At 41.5% G+C, this 22,314-nt stretch overlaps 1 protein-coding gene across 1 annotated transcript in view; it reads right to left on the bottom strand.

The window, feature by feature from the left end:
- LOC310857788 (neural-cadherin-like) overlaps nt 1-22,314 on the bottom strand; it is a gene marked incomplete at its 5' end in the record, with an annotated part of 256,098 nt that overhangs the window by 182,401 nt on the left and 51,383 nt on the right. Inside the window, 4 exons of the mRNA XM_083763673.1 lie at nt 1,667-1,778; nt 5,740-5,944; nt 9,837-10,062; nt 17,065-17,262. Coding sequence (XP_083619799.1) covers nt 1,667-1,778; nt 5,740-5,944; nt 9,837-10,062; nt 17,065-17,262 — 741 coding nt within the window. The remainder of the gene's footprint in view (nt 1-1,666; nt 1,779-5,739; nt 5,945-9,836; nt 10,063-17,064; nt 17,263-22,314) is intronic.

Raw genomic sequence — 22,314 nt, 5'->3', positions numbered from 1 at the left:
ACACGTAGGTTTTCTCTGTTCTTCGACCATTTTTGTCAAAGCGACCACACTGCTGGCCTAGTGCTCCAGGGGCATGCCAGATATAGACTTAGGCCTGACAGCGCGTTGCATGTTCGAGTCCCATTCATGGCATGACGACCTTTGCTGGGTGTCTCTCCCCTTCTCTCTCTCCCACTTTCCTGTCTGTCACTAATAACTATCATAAAGTCAAAAAGCCAAAAACTAATCTTAAAGAAGAAAAAAAAGCGACCACCTGTTCAAGAGTGTTAGGGTTCATCGAAATATAGCATGCTGGCTGATGTGGCTGACAAAGTAAGTAATTAAAAAAATTAGAGAAACTTCACATTTAAATATGGAGAAACAAGGTTTCAATATGCAATATGCAATCCCTGCCTCAACACCTCTGTTTCCTGAGATAACACCGTTTATGTATGCGTGACCTTAACTGTGACATTTACCGTTGGTGAGATCAACCAAAAACTTTTAAAAGCGAAATTTCACTTTAGATCACTTTATATCAACTCTTGTGTGCACCCCATGCAGAAGTTGCTTGATTCAATGTTTAATTTAATATTCATTTGATGTCACTGCTTTTGGTGACTCATATTGTCCTTATGAATGAGGAGACCTTCATTTCCCTTTAGTTATTTCAATGTTAAAGTCTAAGAAAGAAACAATGACCTACTTTTCATAATATTCATAATTATTATGATAATGAATGACTAATGAGAATAAATGAAGGTCTTACTTAAAGGTTGTCTACTCTGCACACAACACACACAAGTCAGAGTAGACATGAAAATCTTCTTTGAAAGTGAAATCCCCCTTTAATGATCTCGTTTACACAAACTTTTATGAAACTCCATCCATCCATCCATTCTCAAATTATTTTGTACATAGACATACAGTATCTTGACCTTGACCACTGACCATTTCAACCCTACAATGAATTAATTTCAACCTTATTTTGGGCAAGGCTGTATGGGCAACAATTCAGAATTAAATGTTATTATTATTATTATTTAAGCTCTACAAGCTCACAATGCATTGTATCGTGACCATTGTGAGCTTGTAGATCGGCTACTTTAGCTTGACCATCTTATATGAAGAAGTAGTAGTAGTAGGGCATTAATTAATGAAATAAAAACATAAAAAGCGGAGGAATCTCCAATATAGATGCTCACAACGAGTTGCTGGTTGACAGGTTGTCAGTCTGTGATTTGTCACCAAAATGCTCACCCCAGAATAAGGACACTAGGGTGCTTACACTAAAGTTGTATTCACTAAAAGAGTTCTGGATTTTAGCTTTAAGTGATTAGTCATCATCTGTTCGGAACAGTCTGCTGATCTCTCACCAAGTTTGATGAAAATGCGGCCATCCATTCCCAGACGCACAGACAGACAGATAGCAGCAATTAGAATACCCTGCCTCGCATCACTGTAGGCCGGGTAACATTGTACCGCAGAGTTTCTTTTATACTGTAATTAGGACTCTGACTAGGCGCCTTTCAGCATGCAAAGAGCTTGTTAAAAGGAATTCAATTTTCAACTGTCTTTCCATTGAAATGGAAATGGGGGCTGTTGTATTTCTATAGAAGACAATAATAGTGCTATGTGCTTAAAGGAAGTTGATGGATGTGATTTAAGGTGTCAGGGGGAGGCTCACCCTGCAGCAGAGAGGTTGCCGTGGTTACTGTCTCTGGGACGCCGTCCACGCTGTAGATGGACTGGAGGAATTCTGGGACACAATCGTTCTCATCCGTTAACGATACCTGGACCTGGGTAGTGCGGAAATATAGGGGGTGGGGGGGTGGGGTGGGTGGAGGGGAGGGTAGAGGATGGAAGGGGAGAAGAGAAGAGAAGAGAAGAGAAGAGAAGAGAAGAGAAGAGAAGAGAAGAGAAGAGAAGAGAAGAGAAGAGAAGAGAAGAGAAGAGAAGAGAAGAGAAGAGAAGAGAAGAGAAGAGAAGAGAAGAGAAGAGAAGAGAAGAGAAGAGAAGAGAAGAGGGGTGGTGAGGTTAAGACAGGGATATACAATTAGAGTGATTTTAACTCTTAACTCTAGAAGACAGCCGCAGATAATTCTCTGTACAGGAGGCTGACCTCAAGCTAAATTGCACTTAAAATGTCCTCATCTTGCCAGTCCAATGCACATTTTATCTTCCACTTCATGGTTTGAGTCAAAAATAGAAATGTTCTGAGTATGTGTGTCCTCAAATGTGTGTGTTTTCAACAAAGGCCCATAGCCGCCCTGTGCCCTATAATCTCTCTGTCAGCACCATGCGTACAGTGTGAAATGACAGCAGAGTAATAGTCCTGAAATACCTAGGATCCGTTTACCCAGCAGCCCCAGAGCTACCATGTCCACATTCACAGTACTCGGCTGAACTAGATCCCCTTTCCCTCTAAATCTCTGGGGTTTAATAAAAGCAAGACATCATGAAGACTGTCAGAAAACAAAATCTTTAAATTAAGAATTTGCAATGACACTGAATATCTGAATTTCACTGGAAAACGGTCCATGGTGAAGGACGTTTTTTAAGATTAGCAGCAACAAAAAAAACAATGAATTGTATCTTCATCCCTTTTCACGTTTTGTGTTTTTCTGAGACCGGGGAGGCAGATCAAAATCTTACTGTGGCAACAGGCTTGGGGCCCAAAACAAAACAAAATGCATGCATGCACACAGAGTGCTTCTGTCTCCACTCTAGAATGGATAGCTACACAAAGGCGAAATAATCCTATAGTCTACTGGCCAAATAATACTAGACTTTCCATTACTCCGAAAACAGACATCCCTGGTTGACAAAACTGCAGTAGCTGAAAGGCTTCAAAGGCATGTGCAAAGCAACTTCTACAACATTGCCTTTAATTGATCTTGTATTTTTTATTTTTCATGTCCTCACTGTACTGCATTACTGCTTGTTTTTTAATGTCGTTGCCTTGCTTTTCTTTTATTCTCCATTGTTCTGTAAAGCACTTTGAGCTGCATTTCATGTCATGAAAGGTGCTATACAAATAAAGTTTTATTATTATTATTATTATTATATTATTAACAGTAGGCCTACCATGTCAGAAATGAACGTTTGTAGCCAGATAAGGCAAAGGCATGTCTTTAATTTACAGCATATATAGACCGGTGCCTGGTAGTTTGGTCAGGGATTGGAAGGCGTTCAAATCGGCCTCAGGTCTAAAGGGGTTAAACTTAAAGTATGCACACATCCTTTTTCCTCTTTTCTTTGTATTACTGCCGGTGTGCTGTTGTTGTGCCAACCACCACCATGCAGTGTTTTGGTTGTTAGTGTTTCAGTTTATTCTGCACATGGGTTTCATTGTGAACACTGAAACCTCACAAGGTGCATAACAGCCCCCCCACTGAAACACTTTCAGTGTGCCTGGATAGGATAAATGCTGTTGTAGATGGCTGGGGCCTATGGAAAAAAGCTGAAATTGCACTCTGTATCTCCAGTCTGTTTTGTAAGCTCTTAAACCATCTACTGTATTCCGGATTTGTGGAGAGTGTTGGGCTGCTAGTTCATCAGGGTCAGTGTGTGTGTGTGTGTGTGTGTGTGTGTGTGTGTGTGTGGTGTGTGTGTGTGTGTGTGTGTGTGTGTGTGTGTGTGTGTGTTCGCCTGCGTGCGTGCGCGTCATATGCACACTATCACTGGCGCACACACGTCACACGATTGTCATAACTACCAGTACATGCAACCTCTTACAATAGAGATGACATCAGACTTAAGGCAAAACAACCCAAGAAATACATCTTGCCCCTGTATTTCACCATGGACTGTATGCACCAGTTCTCAACTTGCTAAAAGATATTGGCAACTATGAAGTCAACTAAACTTGGCAGTACAAATGCTTTCATTTACTTTTACTTGGTCAACCCAAGTTTTACATAATTTAATTGTAACAGGTAGGCCTACTACGTGTGTTTGCATTAAAGGTATATTCAGTGATTTCACTTAATTCAAATACCACTTATTTTGTGTTTTATTGTGATAATCCTCCCTACTATAGAGTGTGCTGACAATATAAGGACTTCCTCCCTGTCCCCAGTGAGCCCCTGGGGGTCAAAAAACCGTAGGTTACGTTTTTGGCTAGGTGGCCCAGGCTTCATCCAATCAGGATAGAGAGGGGCCTTCCGCCAATCATTATCGAGCCGGGGCGGGCCTTGGTGTGCGTGCTGTTGGTCTGTTGCGTGTCCCTCCACTGTAGTGCGTGCATGTGCACATCTTGTTACCGGGGCAGACCGGGGGGTTTTCCAAATCACCCAAAACACTGAATGCTCCTTTAAGTGTACTTAAATAATCAATTTAGAGTACTATGTACTAAGATTTGGATTTGGCGACAATATGAGTATTGTTTTCCCCAGACTGACTTAATATGATCACAGTGAACCTCAGCTCAACTTGGCTAACTTTATATATGAGTGACAAAATCCGATACGACTCATTTTTACACTGTTCCTCTGTGCGTGTGTGCGTTTCTTCCGTGCGTGCCATGCATGTGTGTGTCTGTCTGTCTGTCTATCTATCTATCTATCCATGTATTTCACTTCATCTTTGATCCATACAGACACACATCATGAGTGTAAATTCACTGTAACTCTGACAGTGTATAGATGCAACCAGACGGATCCATGTGGTTCCATTCATACTGTCAGTGTTAAGAATGTCTTTATTTAACCCAGTGATTCTCAACCTGTGGTACGTGTCGAGTATATACCACTCAAGTACTACTATAGAGGTACTTGATCTCCCCTCTGGTGGTACTACTACAAGGTAGTTCTTCTGACCAGGGAATTGGTTGAAATTGGCTCTCTAGCTGTGCTGAAATGAGCATGACAGCACACCTAGCTGCTAATAGAAGATTTGAGAACAGATTAATCACATTAGACAGTCAGTGGCGAATATATCGACAGTGCAACCGGGGGCCAGCGCCCCCAAGGGGCCCATGAAGGGGGAAGTAGAAGGGGGAAAAAAGAGTCAAGACGACGGTCAGTGAAAGCCTGGTTTCAGGGGTTATCGGTCGCAGGAAGAGTAACACAAAGGTTTCGTCAGTGATGTCACTGTTGTTACCACAGTTCACTTCAGGGGAAAAGGTCCGCTCTACTCAGACAGTTTTATATAGTTTCAGGCGTGTGCTGGGTGCAGATTCCAAAAGAACATATAGAAAATGAATTACTGCTGCTGCGGAGCACTATCTTTATTAATAAAGACTCTTACTCGACTGGACGTGCGGAGCTTTACCACAGCCCGGCCCTTGTTTCAATGTGTGTGTTACTGTGTTCATGCGCTGCCTGTCAGCAGCACAACATAGCTCAGCTGTAGCCTATTTTGTCAAGTTTTTTCCATCTGTCCAAGTCATTTACTTTACAGACATTACAGATACATACAGATGTATCTGTTAACCTGTAAACAGATTGATTGAATATTTTACAGATTGCCCCAAACCAATGACCCCCCCCCCCCCCCCCCCCCCCCCCCCCCTACCCCCACAACCACAACATATTTGCACCGGGGCCCATTGCCAGGTCCTTTCGCCAGAGTTTGTTAAAGCAGCAGCATTATTGGCTTAGGAATGGAACAAAAGCAACAAAACAAATACTAATAAATGAAATGTCCCTTCTGTGTTAACTGTTACTGTGTATAGCTGAATAGGATGGGGAAGGTATACGCTCCTGTATTTAACATCAGTTGGTATAAAAAGGTTGAGGACCAGTGATTTAAACCAACCTCTATGGCAGTGCTCAGGCCACTGGGGTCCTCACTGGCCCTGACCATCAGCAGGTACCGCCGCTGGTCGCTCTCGTAGTCCAGAGCTCTGGTCAGGCTGATCTCTCCCGTCTCCGGCTGGATGCTGAACAGGCTGCTGGGATTGATCAGCAGGCTGTAGCCGAGGGACAGCTTCTGGAAGGAAATGGCAAACACCACCAGGAAGCTGCAGGAGACAGAGGAAAGATTTGATTGTCAGGGCTGAAACCTCGTATCTCCATATTTCAACTTTGTACGTTATAAAAAATATATATTATTATTCTATTTTTATTTTTATTCCCTACTGTGTCACACCGGGGCTCCACCGGGCGCGTCTCCGCGTCTCCGTCACCGCAGGGAATGTTCCCATTTTAATCAATGAAGGGTGGCTCCACTGCCCGCGTTGCGTTGCGTGACTGCATTCAAATTGCCCCGGTTCGTTTTTTGGAGCCCCGCCGTTATACTATGGTAAATAGTCGATCTGAATTAGATTTTTGTCAACGTAAAAGTGATTAAACTAAACTTTTTTAATTAATAAAATGTACAGTAATTGTATCCAATCTGTATGGTAGAGTATGTTAATACAATATAACGTGTACAATTGGGGTGGTTGTATTTTGTCTCCCTGCTCCTCTATTGAGACATTAAGGTCAGATTTAGACTGCAGTGCACATCCAGTCAAATCCAATTAAAATCTGATCTTTTGGCCCGACCGTTCACACTGCATTTGCAAGTGACCAGATCAGATCTGATTTGCAACTCTCTCTCTCTCTCTCTCTCTCTCTCTCTCTCTCAAATTCGCTTCCAAACTCCAACACACAAAAAGAATCACCTGCACCGAATTTATTGACAGCGGCTACTGTCACATGTGTGTTCAGACTGGCAGCCAAATCCAGCCTCAATCAGATCTGTGACACAGGAATCCAATTTAGATCAGGTTACTGCGTTCAGACTGAGACGGATGTCCTGAAATCAGATGTGAATCAGATTTGAAACCACCAAAAGTCTGATTCAATGTGACTTGTTTGCGTTTAGACTTATTTAAACAAATCAGATTCCAATCTGGATGTGGCACATATCTGATTCAGGCTGGATTTTGCTGCCAGTGTAAAAGGGCCTTTAGATCCTGTCTCTAGGTGAGACATGACATAATGACACGATCCCGCTTCTGGTTTGACACAAATTTGGACCTGAAAGATTCAAGATTTAATTTATCCCTGAGCAAGCAGGCCGGCTCTATTAGTTCAATCAAGAAATGTCAGCACTTGCGGCAGAAGACCTGGGTTCAAATCCGGGGCAGAAGTGGAAAGTTACACAGTGGAGCTAGCTGTGGGATTTATTAAACCAATGAAAAGCATTAACGAGAGCTTGTGACAAAATAATGTCCTAAAAAGTAACAGTTTTGGACATAAAAGGTTTCCACCCGACAGCAAAACAATATTTGACACACACCAGCACTGACTGATGATCGATCAAACCCCTCAAACCAGAAATATTGGGCACTCGTCAGTGCTCTGAAGCGTTTATTTTTTTTTATCCAGTCCAATATGTTCTGAATCCAAATTGAGCCGTTGTTGTTGTTCTTTTGTCAATACTGTGCTAAAAGGGAATCACATGAGGCCTAAACGTGAAGTGATTTACTGTACACGTCACGTGCCCGGTCAATGCACTCCAACACTTTTTCCCAAATGTAGGATCCCTTTGGGTTGCGGACACATTATTATGAGTTGTGAGTAAATATCAAGTTTTCTAACCTTTCCTACACAAAAGGAAAAAAGAAAAACGTTCTTTTCATCCATAGACTGTAAAAAATATGGACAAAGTGTTCCCCGGGTCTAACATGGACGTAAAATGAAGCCTGTTATTGTAAGACTGTAAGTCGCCATCTTTCTAGATCCGTTTGGGCCCAGCTGGCCATTGGCTGGCTCCGTTTGGGCCCAGCTGGCCATTGGCTGCCCAGACAACGAGGCGGGACTTCCCCCCTTCTTCTCCGTTGGTTTTTATTTTGATTCGAGTGGGTGGGGACTCCCGATCATAGACTGTAACGGTAGCCACGCCCCTCAGAACATACGCGACTTTATGGTCATTTATTTTATAAATGGGACCATAATTTTCCAAAAAGAATATTATGACATTAGAAATGAGACTTTAAACTAGTGACTGGAAGCAGAAAGTATTCATGACCATGTTTATTAAGGTAATACAGTCTAGGTGAAGTTGGGCCCAAATACATGGACTTCTATGGGGTTTTTTTTGGGTCCAGTCAGACAGCGCCACAACAGGCCATTATATGAACTTTCAGGAGTTTCAGGCTTCACAAAATATCTGTCTGACTGCCCCCCTGTTTTCACCACAGGCTGTAAAAGAAAAGTGACGTTTGCGTGACCTTTTGGTGATTGGCCGATTGACACCACGTGACCTTGTGTACTGGAAACCTCGTCCGCTGGAATGCGCCTGCAGCCAGCGGGGCGAAACAGCAATCGATAAGCACCACGTTCTGCGCAACACACGGGTGCCTTTCACACCTAAAGTCCTCTAAAAAGCTCTGGTCGTATCAATAAGACAAATTGTTTCATTTTTCATTAGGTCTGGTTTGTTGCACACTGTCCTGTGTTAGCAACCAAAATTTGTAAAAGAAAAATGACATGCGCTCGAACAGGCCGCATTTCTAGGGAAAATCACTTCATTGCAATAGTCACTGGAGGAAGTGGGGAGAAGGTCTGTGTTCATCTCATGGGAAAGTGGAAATAATGTATTTTACTAGATACATGCACATTTCTGCCACTATTTGTCTAAATGGAGTAAGTAAGTAAATGATTGCTGTAATGATTGTTGACATAATATAACAGTTAGATTATGTTAACACAATCAAGTACTAGTATAAGTTAGATTCTAATTTATAATTGTACTTGATTACGTTAATATGAGAGATGAAAAGCGTTGAAAAGTCACATCTTGTGCTAAAATGTAAATGCTAAAAACAGCAAATTTCGTGCAACATTAATTCCTCTACATGTGTTCACATACTGTATAGAAAATGCAGAGAGCCCTGTGGCATACAGTATGATTTATTCAAATTTCTTGTTTTCAAGAATCTTGAGATCTACATAAAAAATGCCCTCCCCCACATTTCTTTCCATAAATGTTTTAACATTTTCAAATGTTCAATGCAAAATGCAATAGCAGATCTACACACAATGGGAAGCACATGTGAGCTTTTAGATTTGATATGTTGCACTATTAATGAAATATGGTTGCGCTCAAGTGATTCATTCATTTAAGTCTGGGTCCCAGGGGGACAACACATTTCTCTTCAGAGTTTGCCAGCCAGTGCTCTGTAATGTACTAATGTGAGGTTTGTTTTTGTGAGTTTGTTTTTGTGGAATGTTTGCTTTAGCCCGACTGAATACATTTGATCCGGGGTATTTACGCTTGTTTGCTCTTCATTGCTAAAATTGGGATTCATTAACATTTGAAGTGTGCTTGTTTGTAGGTCGGCACATGTGCGTGCTGGTGTGCATGTGCGTGCTAGTGTGTATGTGCGTGCTAGTGTGTGCTAGTGTGTGTGTGTGTGTGTGTGTGTGTGTGTGTGTGTGCGTGCGTGAGCATGCTAATGAAGTTTGTGAACGGTTTGTGGATTCAGAAGGATATATAAGCCCCCATCTGAAAAGGTTTTGTGGCAGGGAGCACCATGAGAGAAGATACAATGTTTCAAAAACTTTAAAAAAAAATCACACCCGTGTGAACCGAGTGGTGCAACTCCCACTATAGTGCCACAACGACTTTTAATGCTACTATACGGGATATTTTACTTTCAAATAAAATTAACATTAAAAAGATATATAAAATATAAATGAAAAAACGAATAGAAAAATAACAGCCCCCCCCCTCCTTCTACTGCGTGAGGGGGAGGCGTGATTTTTCCAGAACTTTTTTCATTTATTTTTAATAATTTAGTTTTAATGTTAATTATATTTGAAAGTGAAATATCCCCTTTAACTAATTAATTTAGCTGGGGACCCCCCCTTCAAAGGATCCCACTTTGAGAACTGCAGTGACCTATAGGAGGATGTACTTACGGCTGCCCCTCTGGCGTGTTCTCTGGTATGGTGATGGCGTACGTGGTGTTGGTGAACTGGGGAGGCCTGGGCCCTGCCACCACTGACAGCATGGCAGGCACGCTGCGGCTGCCCAGGCCGTCCAGAGCCACCACGCTCAGCAGGTACTCCCTGTCCCGCTGCAGGGCCAGGCCCATGGTCACCACCTGGCCCGTGCGCTTGTCCACCGCAAAGCAGCCATCTCCACCTACGCACGGATGACACGGAGGTGAGTCACTACTTACAACAACGGCAACACAACACAGCAAGCACAATAGAGCGTCGCAGTCCCTCCCCCTTTCAGAACGACGAGTGGCCCAGGAAATGAATCCCAATGCATTTATTCCCATAGGCATTTCAAAACGTATTTATTAGACCTTTTAAGACCTTTTAAGCGTCGTACGAAGCCAACTCTTGTCGTGACAAATCATGACAACACACACAATATTTTGGACCAAACAAATAATTACAAAGAAGAAAAACAACAAAAAAAGTGTTGTAACCTGCCGTTTTTTCTACTTTCTAATTCTTTGTTTGGCCTGAAAATATTTGTGTGTTGTCATGATTTGTCACGACAAGAGTTGGCTTCGTACGACGCTTAAAAGGTCTTTAAATAAATACGTTTTGAAATGCCTATGGGAAAAATGCATTGGGATTCATTTCCTGGGCCACTCGTTGTTCTGAAAGGGGGAGGGACTGCGACGCTAGTCTATACTGTATCTCAGGGGGGGTGGGCTGTGGGCAGCTTCGACGATGGAGAGGGCCACTATATTTCCACACTCACTCCACAGAGGGCCACGTTGTATGTTACTGTCGTAGCAAAAAAAAAGTATGAATATCTGCGGCCCGCAGATATTAACCTGCAGGCCGCATTAACTGATGGTGGGGTAGGGGCCGCATGTGGCCCCGGGGCCGTCAGTTGCCCATGTATGCTGGATTAGGGATCGATGTGTAAAAAAGTGTCCACAATGAAAATCGTTTACCCCCAATCCTATCTCTCTCTCTCACTCTCTCCACAATGTAGGTATATATTGAACACTCAAAATGTAAATGCTGTCTTTCTGAGTGTCTCCAGCGTCTGCTCCTGCATAAACAAACTATGCCCTCACTCTTTGTTTTGCATTTTCTCATTGCTGTTTACCCCCGTGTCTGTTGCTCCGCCCCCTATAGGCACTGCCACTCTCCTATACATACTCAACCTTTTATTTTATTTCAAGGACCCTGATAGTTTGGTGTGCATTAGGCCAGTGGTTCTCAACCTTTTCAGGCCATGGCCCCCCAAAATAAACATTATTTGAACAAATTGTAGTTGTAACTTGTAGGAGACTAGTTGAGCCATTCAATTTAGTTTGACTCGGTTCCAGTGATAAATATTGTGAAAATAGCAGATCTACAAGCCCACAGCGAGGCGTTGTGAGCTTGTAGACAATTTGGACAATGTTTGAACAGTTTTTAACAGTATAGTTTGTTGATTACTTTTGATGCAGTAGCCTAATGGTCTTTTTTCTTTTCTTCTTTGAGGTATTAAAGGACCTATAACATAAAATTCAACTTTTTCTATTTCTTTTGTGTTTTTGGGGCTCCCATGTGTGTTTTCTATCCCAACAAATAACCAATTTTGAACAATCAGGCCTTCATGTCATATGGGTGTTTTAATGGAAATTGCTCTCAGGAACAGCTCGGCTGATTTTGGCCTCATCGTGATGTCATCAATGTCACCCTACTTTGTATAATTCCTCCTCTTCTTCAGTCTTCAGTTCCAAATTTGCATTTCCACTTTGTTTACAATGTCCACCATTGTTGATTTTCCAAGCTGGCATGGAATGGAAACAAGCCTGGTTTTATCTAGCATCCTTATTATAATGACTCAAATATTAAATAATCTGCATATCAGCACCCCCACCACCTCAGGACATTGTGGTACTGCAGCTAAAACTGCTTTCAAAGTCCAGAAATAAATGACAAGGCCTGGTTATATCAGAGTGGTGATTGAGGCTCAAACCATTAGAAATAACTTTGAGGGACATAGACCATATGATTATTAAATATTAAAAGCCGTTTTAAAATGCATGTTATTTGCGCTTTAAGTGAAGTTGTCACTTCACTGTCATCTGTCATGTGGGGACCCCCCTGGGGGTCCCGACCCACAGGTTGAAGACTTGGGCCACAGACCCCCATGCTTGTAAACTGTATTTATCCGACAGAAATCACATTGAGGTTTGAGACCTCTTTTTATTATCTATTATCTTTGAATTATTTAAAAAATGGATTTGAATGGACACATAAGGGTCTATTTGAATCCATGTGAACACTCTCAGAGTTACAGCCCACTGGTCCCCGCTCCCGCACGTTTTGAGAAACATGGCGCTCTCTCTCCGAGACCCTAATACGCCGCACAAACAGCTTGCCTCCGAACAACCAGTCACTAGTTCAGCAAAGAGAGAAAGAAGTAGAGCCAAGTAAGTGGATTTATTTAAAACCATATGTTGTAACAGGCAGCATTGTCTTCATCAGGGGTGAGCGCAGCTGGTGCAGCCGGTGTCCCACCCACTACCAACAACACCGCTGCAGTTCAACAGACAGCCAGTTACAGCCGGAGGCAGCGCTTCCTGGGGTTGAACCTGGGGTCTCTGTGGTGGGCGAGTGTTTTAAAAGAAAACGCGCACGCGTAAAAAAAATTGAATAGTTAAAATGGCCAGTCTACAAACTCACAACGTGTCAATGTAGATTGGCTAGTTGAATTATTCAAAAATGTTTTTCAAAATAGTAAAAAAAAAAAAGGAAAAAGGCAAAGAAGTTTAGGGATAAGGGGTTTAGCGGTGACGAAAATGGAACCCTTAGTGTTTTTATTTGTTTGATTCTTAGTTGTATTTATTTTTTCAGTACGTGTCCTGTTTCATACTGCAATGTTAAGATTAAATAAATAAATGAACAAACAAACAAATAAATAAATAAAGGTGTATCAAATTAACTATCCATCCATCCATCCAATATTTAGCACATAATATAGATGTGTGTCATTACAAAGTATGAAAAAAGAATAGAAAAGTTGAGTATCTACTAAAGGAAATTAGCCCAGATACTGTACTCTAAAGTGGGACAAATATGCGCATAATATTAAGGACATAACCACAGTATGCATTACATTGGAAGAATCATCATTACTATTCTGGTACAGATAATATTTCATGTGGATATGTCATGACTCCTTCACTGTCTTTAATATATGCACACATTTGACCCACTTTAGACTATCTGGGTTAATTCCCTTTATTGGATACCTAACTTTTCCGTTCTTTTTGCTTATTCTTTATAATATCGTTGCTGTCGGGCAGAAAACTCAACTTTATTCATGACACCACGTGACATCATCAGGGATGGAGATCCCCGATGTCATAGTAAATGCGACCTGCTGTCACAATTAGTCTACTTGCCAGCCCATAGAGCCCCCAGGGGTGGTTATTAGCGCTACGCAAACTACGCAGCTGCTTAGAGCCCCGACGGCTAGAGGCTCCGAGAGTTCTCCCTGAAAAATGTCTAATATTGCAGCCCGTTCAGTCTCAGTGGTCGGTTTGGGGCCGGGGGCCCCCCCAGGGGGGCCTGTGAAGGCCGCACGTCACTTCCTCCTCCCAAACGGAGTTCCCTGTTGTTGTCCTCTGGGACTCTGAACCTGCTGCCTGGCCGCATCATCGGCGGCGCGCATTGCATGTAGTATGAATCCACCTGTGCCGTGCACTGCAGAATTAGAGCAGATCTACAAGCTCACAACACGTCGCAGCGCACAAGCAGCTGTTCATTTTACTTTGAAAACCAGTACTTTGAGCTGCACTGCAGGGCAGACTGGTTGGGTGGTGGTTTCTGATTATATCAGTTATGATCAGGGCAACAGGTTTGTTTTCCATCGTTATTCGTCAACGTTGTACAGTAATATATAGACATGTTAAATTGCTCATAGATCATCAGACAGTGTCAGCCCCAGAGACCCCTCCTGTGACAGCTTGCTTGACAGTCAGGCACGTTTAAGAAATTTGGTACAGTAGTTGTCTTCTCTATATCACAGTCTATGGACTTTGATTGTTAGAGCACTTTAGGGAACAGTCTATGGACTGTTTGTTTAGTGCACTAAAAGCAGTGAGGCAGCCACAGTGGCCACATGTTTTAAGTTAAAGCACTTTATTCCCGAATGCCCATATTGTTCCTGATGAAAAAAGTCAACATTTCCTCATACTTTATCTAAAGCTTCTGTGTTGCTTTAAATAATTATATTATAAGTATTACATGAATGTGAATCAGTGAATGTATTTGTTTTGCACTGGCATAGTAATGGCATCTTCTTAATTAGCCTATTTGTTTTCTATGATCTCATCAGGGAATTGATGTTTATCTTGCTCAATAATATAGCTTTGTACTGATTGATAAAATCATTGACAAAATATGACAGATGCTTATTTACTCAATGTTCATATCTTGCTCAATACTGATACCCCCGCAAAATGTGTCTAGCACCCCTAAAGTGCCCTTCTCAGATTTCGGCCCCTGCCCCTCCAAATCCCTGTGCACGTCCTTGAGATTGAGCTAATGGCACAGGTTTTTTCAGTACATGCATTGTACAGTTGGGGCGTGGGGGGAGCTCACACTGTACTTTGTCTGCTATGCCGTTTTGCCTGGTAGTATGCTATGCCGTGTTGCGTGCACGCGCAAAGCACACACGGCCAATCTTCCGCGTGCGCGCGACGCAAGGGCCCCCTGACAATCCTTTGCTTAGATCCCCATGATTGTTAAATCCGGCCCTGAGCCCCATTGTGAACCCGGACATTTTGAGTACCCTAAAGTTTTTATGTTAGAAATGTTGAGGCTGGCAAGTACACTATAATATAGTGTACTTTGTAAAGTTAATGGTTACAAATACCTGAACGATTATTTAAACATTTGGGTAAAGTATGCTGGTGAACAGCAGTCCCCCCAAGGTAAAGTAAAGTTGTTTGTCCGGTGCTCTGAAGCGTATGGCGTGGCTGCATGATTTGAGAGTGACGTAATGAAGCTATGTACCAATGCCAGGGTATAACTGGCTCTCGATGGTGACATAATAAAGGTAGGTTTCAGATTACATACCTTTAATCCACCCGATACTGAAACATATCTTTATTACGTCACCATCGAAAGCCAGTTTTCGATTTGCATTATGCTTCATTATGCTTTAAGTAGCATGTGACGTGTCAAACTAGGGTGTTTTCATGATTCTGAATCCATTCCAAGCATTCGTTTTACATGAAAAACACTCCTTGGGCTAAAGATGACCATAGCCGTCATCACAAATGTGATGAGGTCAGCACATTTGGGCATATTTGGGCAAGTGGCTATGGCCAAACTAGGGGGTATATGGCCAAACTAGGGGTCTATGGCCAACTAGGGGGCTTTCATGATTCTGAGCAAAAGAAACGTGATCGGGACATCCCTAGTTACTGCACAGTACTCTGTACTGTACTGTGCTCTGTAATGTACTTTGATTATTTTTGGAAAAAGTGATCAGTGTACCTCACTATACTCTGTACTGTACTCGTACTGTACTCTGTGCTAGTGTTGTAGTTAGTCGTCAGTGTACTGTACTGTACTGTACTCTGTGCTGTACTGTACAGTACAAGTATGTAGTCATACTGTACTCACACTGTACTGTACTCTACTGTACTTGTAGCCTACTGTACTCTGTACTGTACTGTATGCATACTGTACACGTAGTGTACTGTAATCATACTGTACAAGTACTTCTGTACTGTACTGTACTGTACTGTACTGTACTGTAGACCTACAAGTATGTAGTCAAACTGTACTCGTACTATACTGTACTTGATAAGAGAAGTCAGTGGCGAAGCCAGAACTGCAGTTTTGGGTGGGCCTGACCAGCAGTGGGTGGGCCTGCATGCACGCGTGCAATGCCACACACAGCCTACTGATAATGACACTGATCACTGGCCAACAGTGGCCATGATACATTTTGTACATAATGTCAATACAGGTCATAAATATGATAGTGTAAGACTTTTCTCAACAATATGGGCCTTAAGAAAGTCTACCTTTGTCAATAGAGGTAATACATTTGACAGTATGATTTTCTCAACAATATGGGCCATAAGGAAATCTACATTTGTCAACAGAGGTAATAAATAAGACAGTGTAAGACTTTTCTCATGGGCCATTATTACATTATGAACTTTCATTACATTATGAGCTGCTATGTGTTCGTTCATAATGTAACACCTTATTACATTATTAAATTATAGAAAAATCTGATATTACGTTATGCGCTCTTTTTTATTATTACATTATGAGCTGATTATTACATTATGACTTTTTATTACATTTACATTATTACATTATGAGCCCTTATTACATTATGAGCAGTTATTACATTATGAGTTGCTACAACCCCCTGCTATAATGTTCAACATTATGATCATACTGTAGGTCAAGGATGTGTTCTATAATACATTGACCCACCAGTGTACAGGCAGACGGAGCAGAAACATTGACATCCGCAGAGAGGTTCATAGGTGAAGAGTGTATTCCTCTTTCACTAAATATTTTCTCTTGTCCACCAATCATCATAACACACAAGGCTCTGAATGCCCTTCATGGTAAATATTTTAAGGTCATGGCAGTATAAGCCAGACAAACCTGGGGGAAACTGAGGATTGAATTATTTAAATGTGATCGTTTTTCCATTTTGTTTGAGAGAGAGGTTTTCGGGGGCCTTAGTTAGATAATTGAAAGAGAGAGACAGGAAAATAAAGGCAGACTCAGGTCGAACTCAGACTAAATCGAACCGGGGGCGTTACGTTGTCATGAATCGATCTGGGCTACCGGCCCCTTAAACTTGATTAATCTAAAAAATAAATCACACTACTTTTTATTTGCATCAATTATTACAAAGTGAACTCTGGAATATACGTATGCGTTTGTGTGTGTGTGTGTGTGTGTGTGTGTGTGTGTGTGTGCGCTCCCAGCCTGTGGAGCGGTGTGCTCAGATATGATATCATTAATGTTCCGTCCTGTGATTAATCTCCGTCCTGAGCACTGAGCGTAATTATTTGATAGGACGGAGACCTCCGTTTATGCCGCTCAGGGTTTAACGATGATCGAAGCATTGATTTGGTCCTCATAATATAACCCAGCCCTAATAACGTGTGTAGTGAAGTGCACTACAAATCCTCACCATCAGACAGGAAGTACTCCACCTCTCCGCTGCTGCCCTGGTCTGGGTCACGCGCGTGCAGCTGGTAGACCGCCATGCCCGGGGGCGCCTTGGGGGACGCCACGGTCAGGTACGGGTACGGCTCCATGCTCCACACCGGCACGTTGTCGTTGACATCGCTGATCTCCAGCCTCACCTTGTTCAGGTACCAGTCAGGGCCTGAGGGGTGGGGGGGACATCACAGACAACGGTGAGAGGGGCTGTGCGTATTGGGAGGTGACAGCTGTCATGTAAGGTATAGCGGGGAGAAGGATGACGAGCGACCAGCTGAGGTCAATGAACCATCAAGGATGAAGAACTATAGTACTGATCTATCTTTTTTTTTTGGGGGGGGGGGGGGGTTGTTTTACTTCAAGGACCCCCATAACTCAGAGTGTAGAGTTACAGACCTGTAACGGTCCATTTGGAACTCCCTCAATGAACCCCCATCTGTCCCTGGAACACACTACGGACCCCACTATGAGAACCACAAAGTACCCCACACACCACCTGACACCTCGCCAAATTAGATTGGTCCGGTTTGAGGTTTGCTCAAGACACACACAATGGAAACCAGCTACGGCTGTTTTGTGTGTGCCAGTGTGCCTAATCCGTTTTTGAGTTTTTAATTGGTGATTCTGTGCTTTTGAACCACCAACACTCTTATAGACGGCTAGCCTCTAGTAGAGCCACACTATAAAATATAATAATTACAAAAATCCTAATTTAGCCCCATGGAAACAATGATGTTTCGCCTTCATTTAATGCACAGAACTGATGCAAACAAAACAAAACATTCTCAACATGCTGGAAAAGTTAAGTTGAAGTGTTACATTTAAGGAGGTCACAAATACTAGATTTATTAGTAGATTATAGTCTTCATGGATTATTCATTAATGATGGTTTATGTATTGTGGGGTATGGTGCAAAGCAAATATGTTTTCCCAGCTATAAAGTGCAGTCCACAACAAGAACGTTCAGCCTGGCGTCCCTATGACAGCGTTTCCCAAACTTTTTTGTCCCAGGGCACACTTTTCATAGCCTAAAGATCTCGGGGCACACCTAGATATACGGTGTATAGGCCTATCTATATACATATGTGTGTCACCCATTCTTGAGATAAGGGACAAAACTTTTTTCAAAATCAGATTATTATTTTTTTAAGATACATTCAAATCAAATGGATGTATTTGTAGACACAGGTCTCAACTACCAATATTGAGAAGGAACAGGTTTTTCGCATAACATTTCTTTCTAAAATGGGACATTTATGCACTTCATAACTGATTCATGTCAACTCCGTCAGACACACTAAAATCCCTTTTATTTTAATTTGATAATTTCAACAATAATATAAAGTCCTCAGTTATCTTATAATGGCTTTCAGTAATCAAGTTAAGTAATACAATTCTTTTAATATTGTTTTGTTCCAATATCACACTATTAAGGAATATAACATTTCTCAAATCCGTCATTTCAACCTTTATTTTCAATATTATAACATGAAAACCATGTAAAAAAAAAAAACCATCATTACGTATCATTTCAGTTGGTGTTTCAATACATAAGCACAAAAGATTTGACATCGAATCGTCTATTTCTTTGGAAATTAACAAAAACATCACGGGACCAACGTCTGACGGAGTTGACGAACATCTGACGGAGTTGACAAGTTGAACTGATTTAGGTTCTAGACCACCTAGGATCTTGATTCTGGTGACTAATCCCACATTTTCAAGGATGAGGAATACAGTGGTACTATTTAGATTTGCCCTGTGACCATTTTTCAAAATGGCCGCCACCTGCTGTTATTTTACAATAACTCAAGTTCTACACCACCTAGGATCTTGATTCTGGTGACTAATCATACATTTTCAAGGATGTGGGATACATTGGTACTATTTAGATTTGTCCTGTGACCATGGTAGAAATATTTCAAAATGGCCGCCAACTTTCTGTTATTTCCCAATAACTCAAGTTCTACACCACCTAGGATCTTCATTCTGGTGACTAATCATACATTTTCAAGGATGAGGAATACAGTTGTACTATTTAGATTCATCCTGTGACCATGGTAGACATTTTCAGAAATGGTGGACCTGCTATTATTTTACCAATTTAGTCAGGGAATATTATCAGAATGATGTCAAATCAGTGAATACATTTCTTACCAAGAATGTTCTTCACCAATGTGTTTGTAAAGGTGTCTACTAACATATCCCACATTAGTTGCTATTGAACCACCCTAGGGGCATTTTTGACAGCTGCTGAAAGTTGGCTACCATCAACAACCAATATAAGGCTAAATGTTCTAAATTTCATTATGCTTTAAGTAGCATGTGGCATGTCAAACTAGGAGCTTTTCATGATTCTGAATCCATTCCAAGCATTCGTTTTGCACAAAAAACACTACGTTGGCTAAAAACGGCCATAGCCACCATCACAGATGTGATGAGGTCAGCACATTTGGGCAAGTGGCTATGGCCAAACTAGGGGGTCTATGGCCAAACTAGGGGTCAAACTCCTTGGGCTAAATTCGGTGAGGTGAACAGTGAGCAGTGAACAGTGGGACACACATTTGATATGAGATATTTATTGGAAAATATAAATTATAATTAACTGTGTATATTGTTTGCTATGTTGTTGACAATCTACTTTCATTTAGTATGTATATTTATGCGATAGTATAGATAGTATTAGACACTTTTTTGGCTGTTTGAAATTGTGACCACTTGCTGGGGACAGGCTAAATACAGGCATTTTTGGGTACAGAGCCTGCTTTTAACTAATTCAGATGGAATATGAAAAACATTATAATGAAATGAATGTCATAAGAATACACAACTGTATTACATATAACTTTGCAAGTGATTTTATTTTTATGAATTAATTTATTTTTAACATAAATAAGGCTCTTATGTGTGGGACATGTTTTTTCCACTTTTGTCCCTTATCTCAAGAATGAGTGATTATATATATATATATATATATATATATATATATATGGGAAAGTTCATTTATTTTACGAACTAGTTTGAAAAAACATTCAGTTCAACGACCTCATAGGGCCTATGAGGACGTTGAACTGAATGTTTTTTCAAACTTTTTCGAAAATAATATATCTACAACCTATACAACGTATATAATATTTATGCGGTTAATAGTCTCAAAAGTGAAGAAATTGGTCCATTATTTATCCACTCTAATAACACCAATTGGTATTGAATTTATATATCTTTTTTTTTTTTTTACTTAATTTTTTATCCCACGATTTTGTAACCCAGTTTTCTTTTTCACCCAGTGCCAATTATCTAATGTAATCCTGGGCGCTACACTTCCTCTGCCAACCTGGGGGGGCAGCGGACTGACCTCATGCCTCCTTCTATGCATGAGGAGTCCAAGCTGCTTCTTTTCACCTGACAGAGGGGAATTTCCCCGGCCGGACGTAGCGCGTGGAAGGGACACGTTATTCCGACCAGTTCCTTTCCCCTCCATCAGGCGCCCCGGCTGGCCAGGGGGAGGTAGTTTTAGAGACCAGGATTACGGCATGTTTTTGTGAGGGTATCTACCCTAGGGGACACGGGGAGAACATGCAAACTCCACACAGAAAGGCCCTATCGCCAACCCCCGCCTCGAGTATGGGCACTGATGACGCGGAGGAGGGAACACGCCGCCAGTGCCCACAGCGTCCCCAGCGGGAATCGAACCCAGGACCTTCTAGCTGTGAGGCGACAGCACTACCAACTGTGCCACCGTGCCCCCCTTTTTATATATCATTTTAATCGTTAGTCACCTTTATATATAGCTTGCATGGATCGGGCGTTCGTGGAATGAGTAGGCTACTAGGCATGTAACGATACACTCAACTTACGATCACGATATGAGGTTCACGATACGATTTTTCACGATAATTTAAACACCAAATTATTTTCCAGAAAAATGTAAAATCTTTTTTTAATTACTAGGCGCAGGTCTCCGTGAACAGAGAGTAGGTAAATCTGCGTCCTATGGAGAGTGGAATAACCGATGAGGGACCCTAGGATACCGCCGTCCAAATGTAACGGAAAGGGGCTAGTTGTAAAGGTGACTAATCAACGATTAAAATTATGTAAAATACAATACAAATTGGTATTATTAAAGTGGATAAATAATGGACCATGAAGTTACGTTTCCAACTTTTGTTGCTGAGTTTAGATAAAAACATCAATAAAAGCAAAGATCCACAAAATCTCACTAATTAAATGACAAAGGCCCACCATTGCAAAAATTCAAAAGGTTAGCCTCATTCTTTTCCTTATCTGGCACTATTTAGAAGTTTTATTTAAAAGTTGTATTGACTTTTAAATCTGATTAATTTCCAGCTAGAGAGCCTGAAGCCTGATTTATAACTAGGTGCAACTTCCCATTGAAAGCCCATTCATCCAAACAGAAAAGTACTATCTGATTGTATTAAACAACGTCAAACTCACCAACATTGCAGCTGTGCAAAAAGCTTGAAGCAAGAAATTCCTTGCAAGTATTGTTTGGAAGCACTCATTTTTAGTAAAGCAACCTCCTGTTGCTTCAATGCATTTGCATTATGTGCAAATTCAACACAGGTGGTACACAGAGCTGTTGAGTGATATCCAATGAGCACTCCCACTCTGACACTTAACCTGCACAGAATGTATTGACAGAAAGTATCTCATAACATGTCTACAGTGGATTTTTATGAAACAAAAACTATACAGACTTTGTCTATAATCGATGTGCCAGCTAATCCAGTAGTCCTGTAGTCCAGCTGGTTTTCTCATTGGCTGATGTATGTGCGCACCGCAGATATGTCTGGGCTGAAACGAACGACTCAGAACACAATAGTTCCGCCTTAGATAATTTTGGTTCCTACATAAACTACTACGCTGAAACTGACACAGAGGCAGTTATAGCGGACCCCGCATATAATAATAATGCAGCTGGTAATTAATTGATTTAATCTTTTTCAGTTTTTTTATTTACTTTACTGAAGTAGCCTATTCCCAATTTTCAATCTTTTTACTTCTACTCCACTACATCTCAGACATGTCTTCCCATACTGATTCAGTCTTAAGGTAGTCTGTGTTACCCAGCATGTAGACCAGTGGTTCCCAAACTTTTCATGTCGAGACTCGAGACCCACAAGAGAAATTAGACGTTTGCCCAAACTAGTGAAAATAGCAGATCTACAAGAGCACACCGCTTCATGCCGCGTTGTGT

The sequence above is a fragment of the Protomyctophum parallelum genome (assembly GCF_964188405.1).
Source record: "Protomyctophum parallelum genome assembly, chromosome: 4".
NCBI classification, from domain to species: domain Eukaryota; kingdom Metazoa; phylum Chordata; class Actinopteri; order Myctophiformes; family Myctophidae; genus Protomyctophum; species Protomyctophum parallelum.
This window is presented reverse-complemented; position numbering and strand designations above follow the sequence as displayed.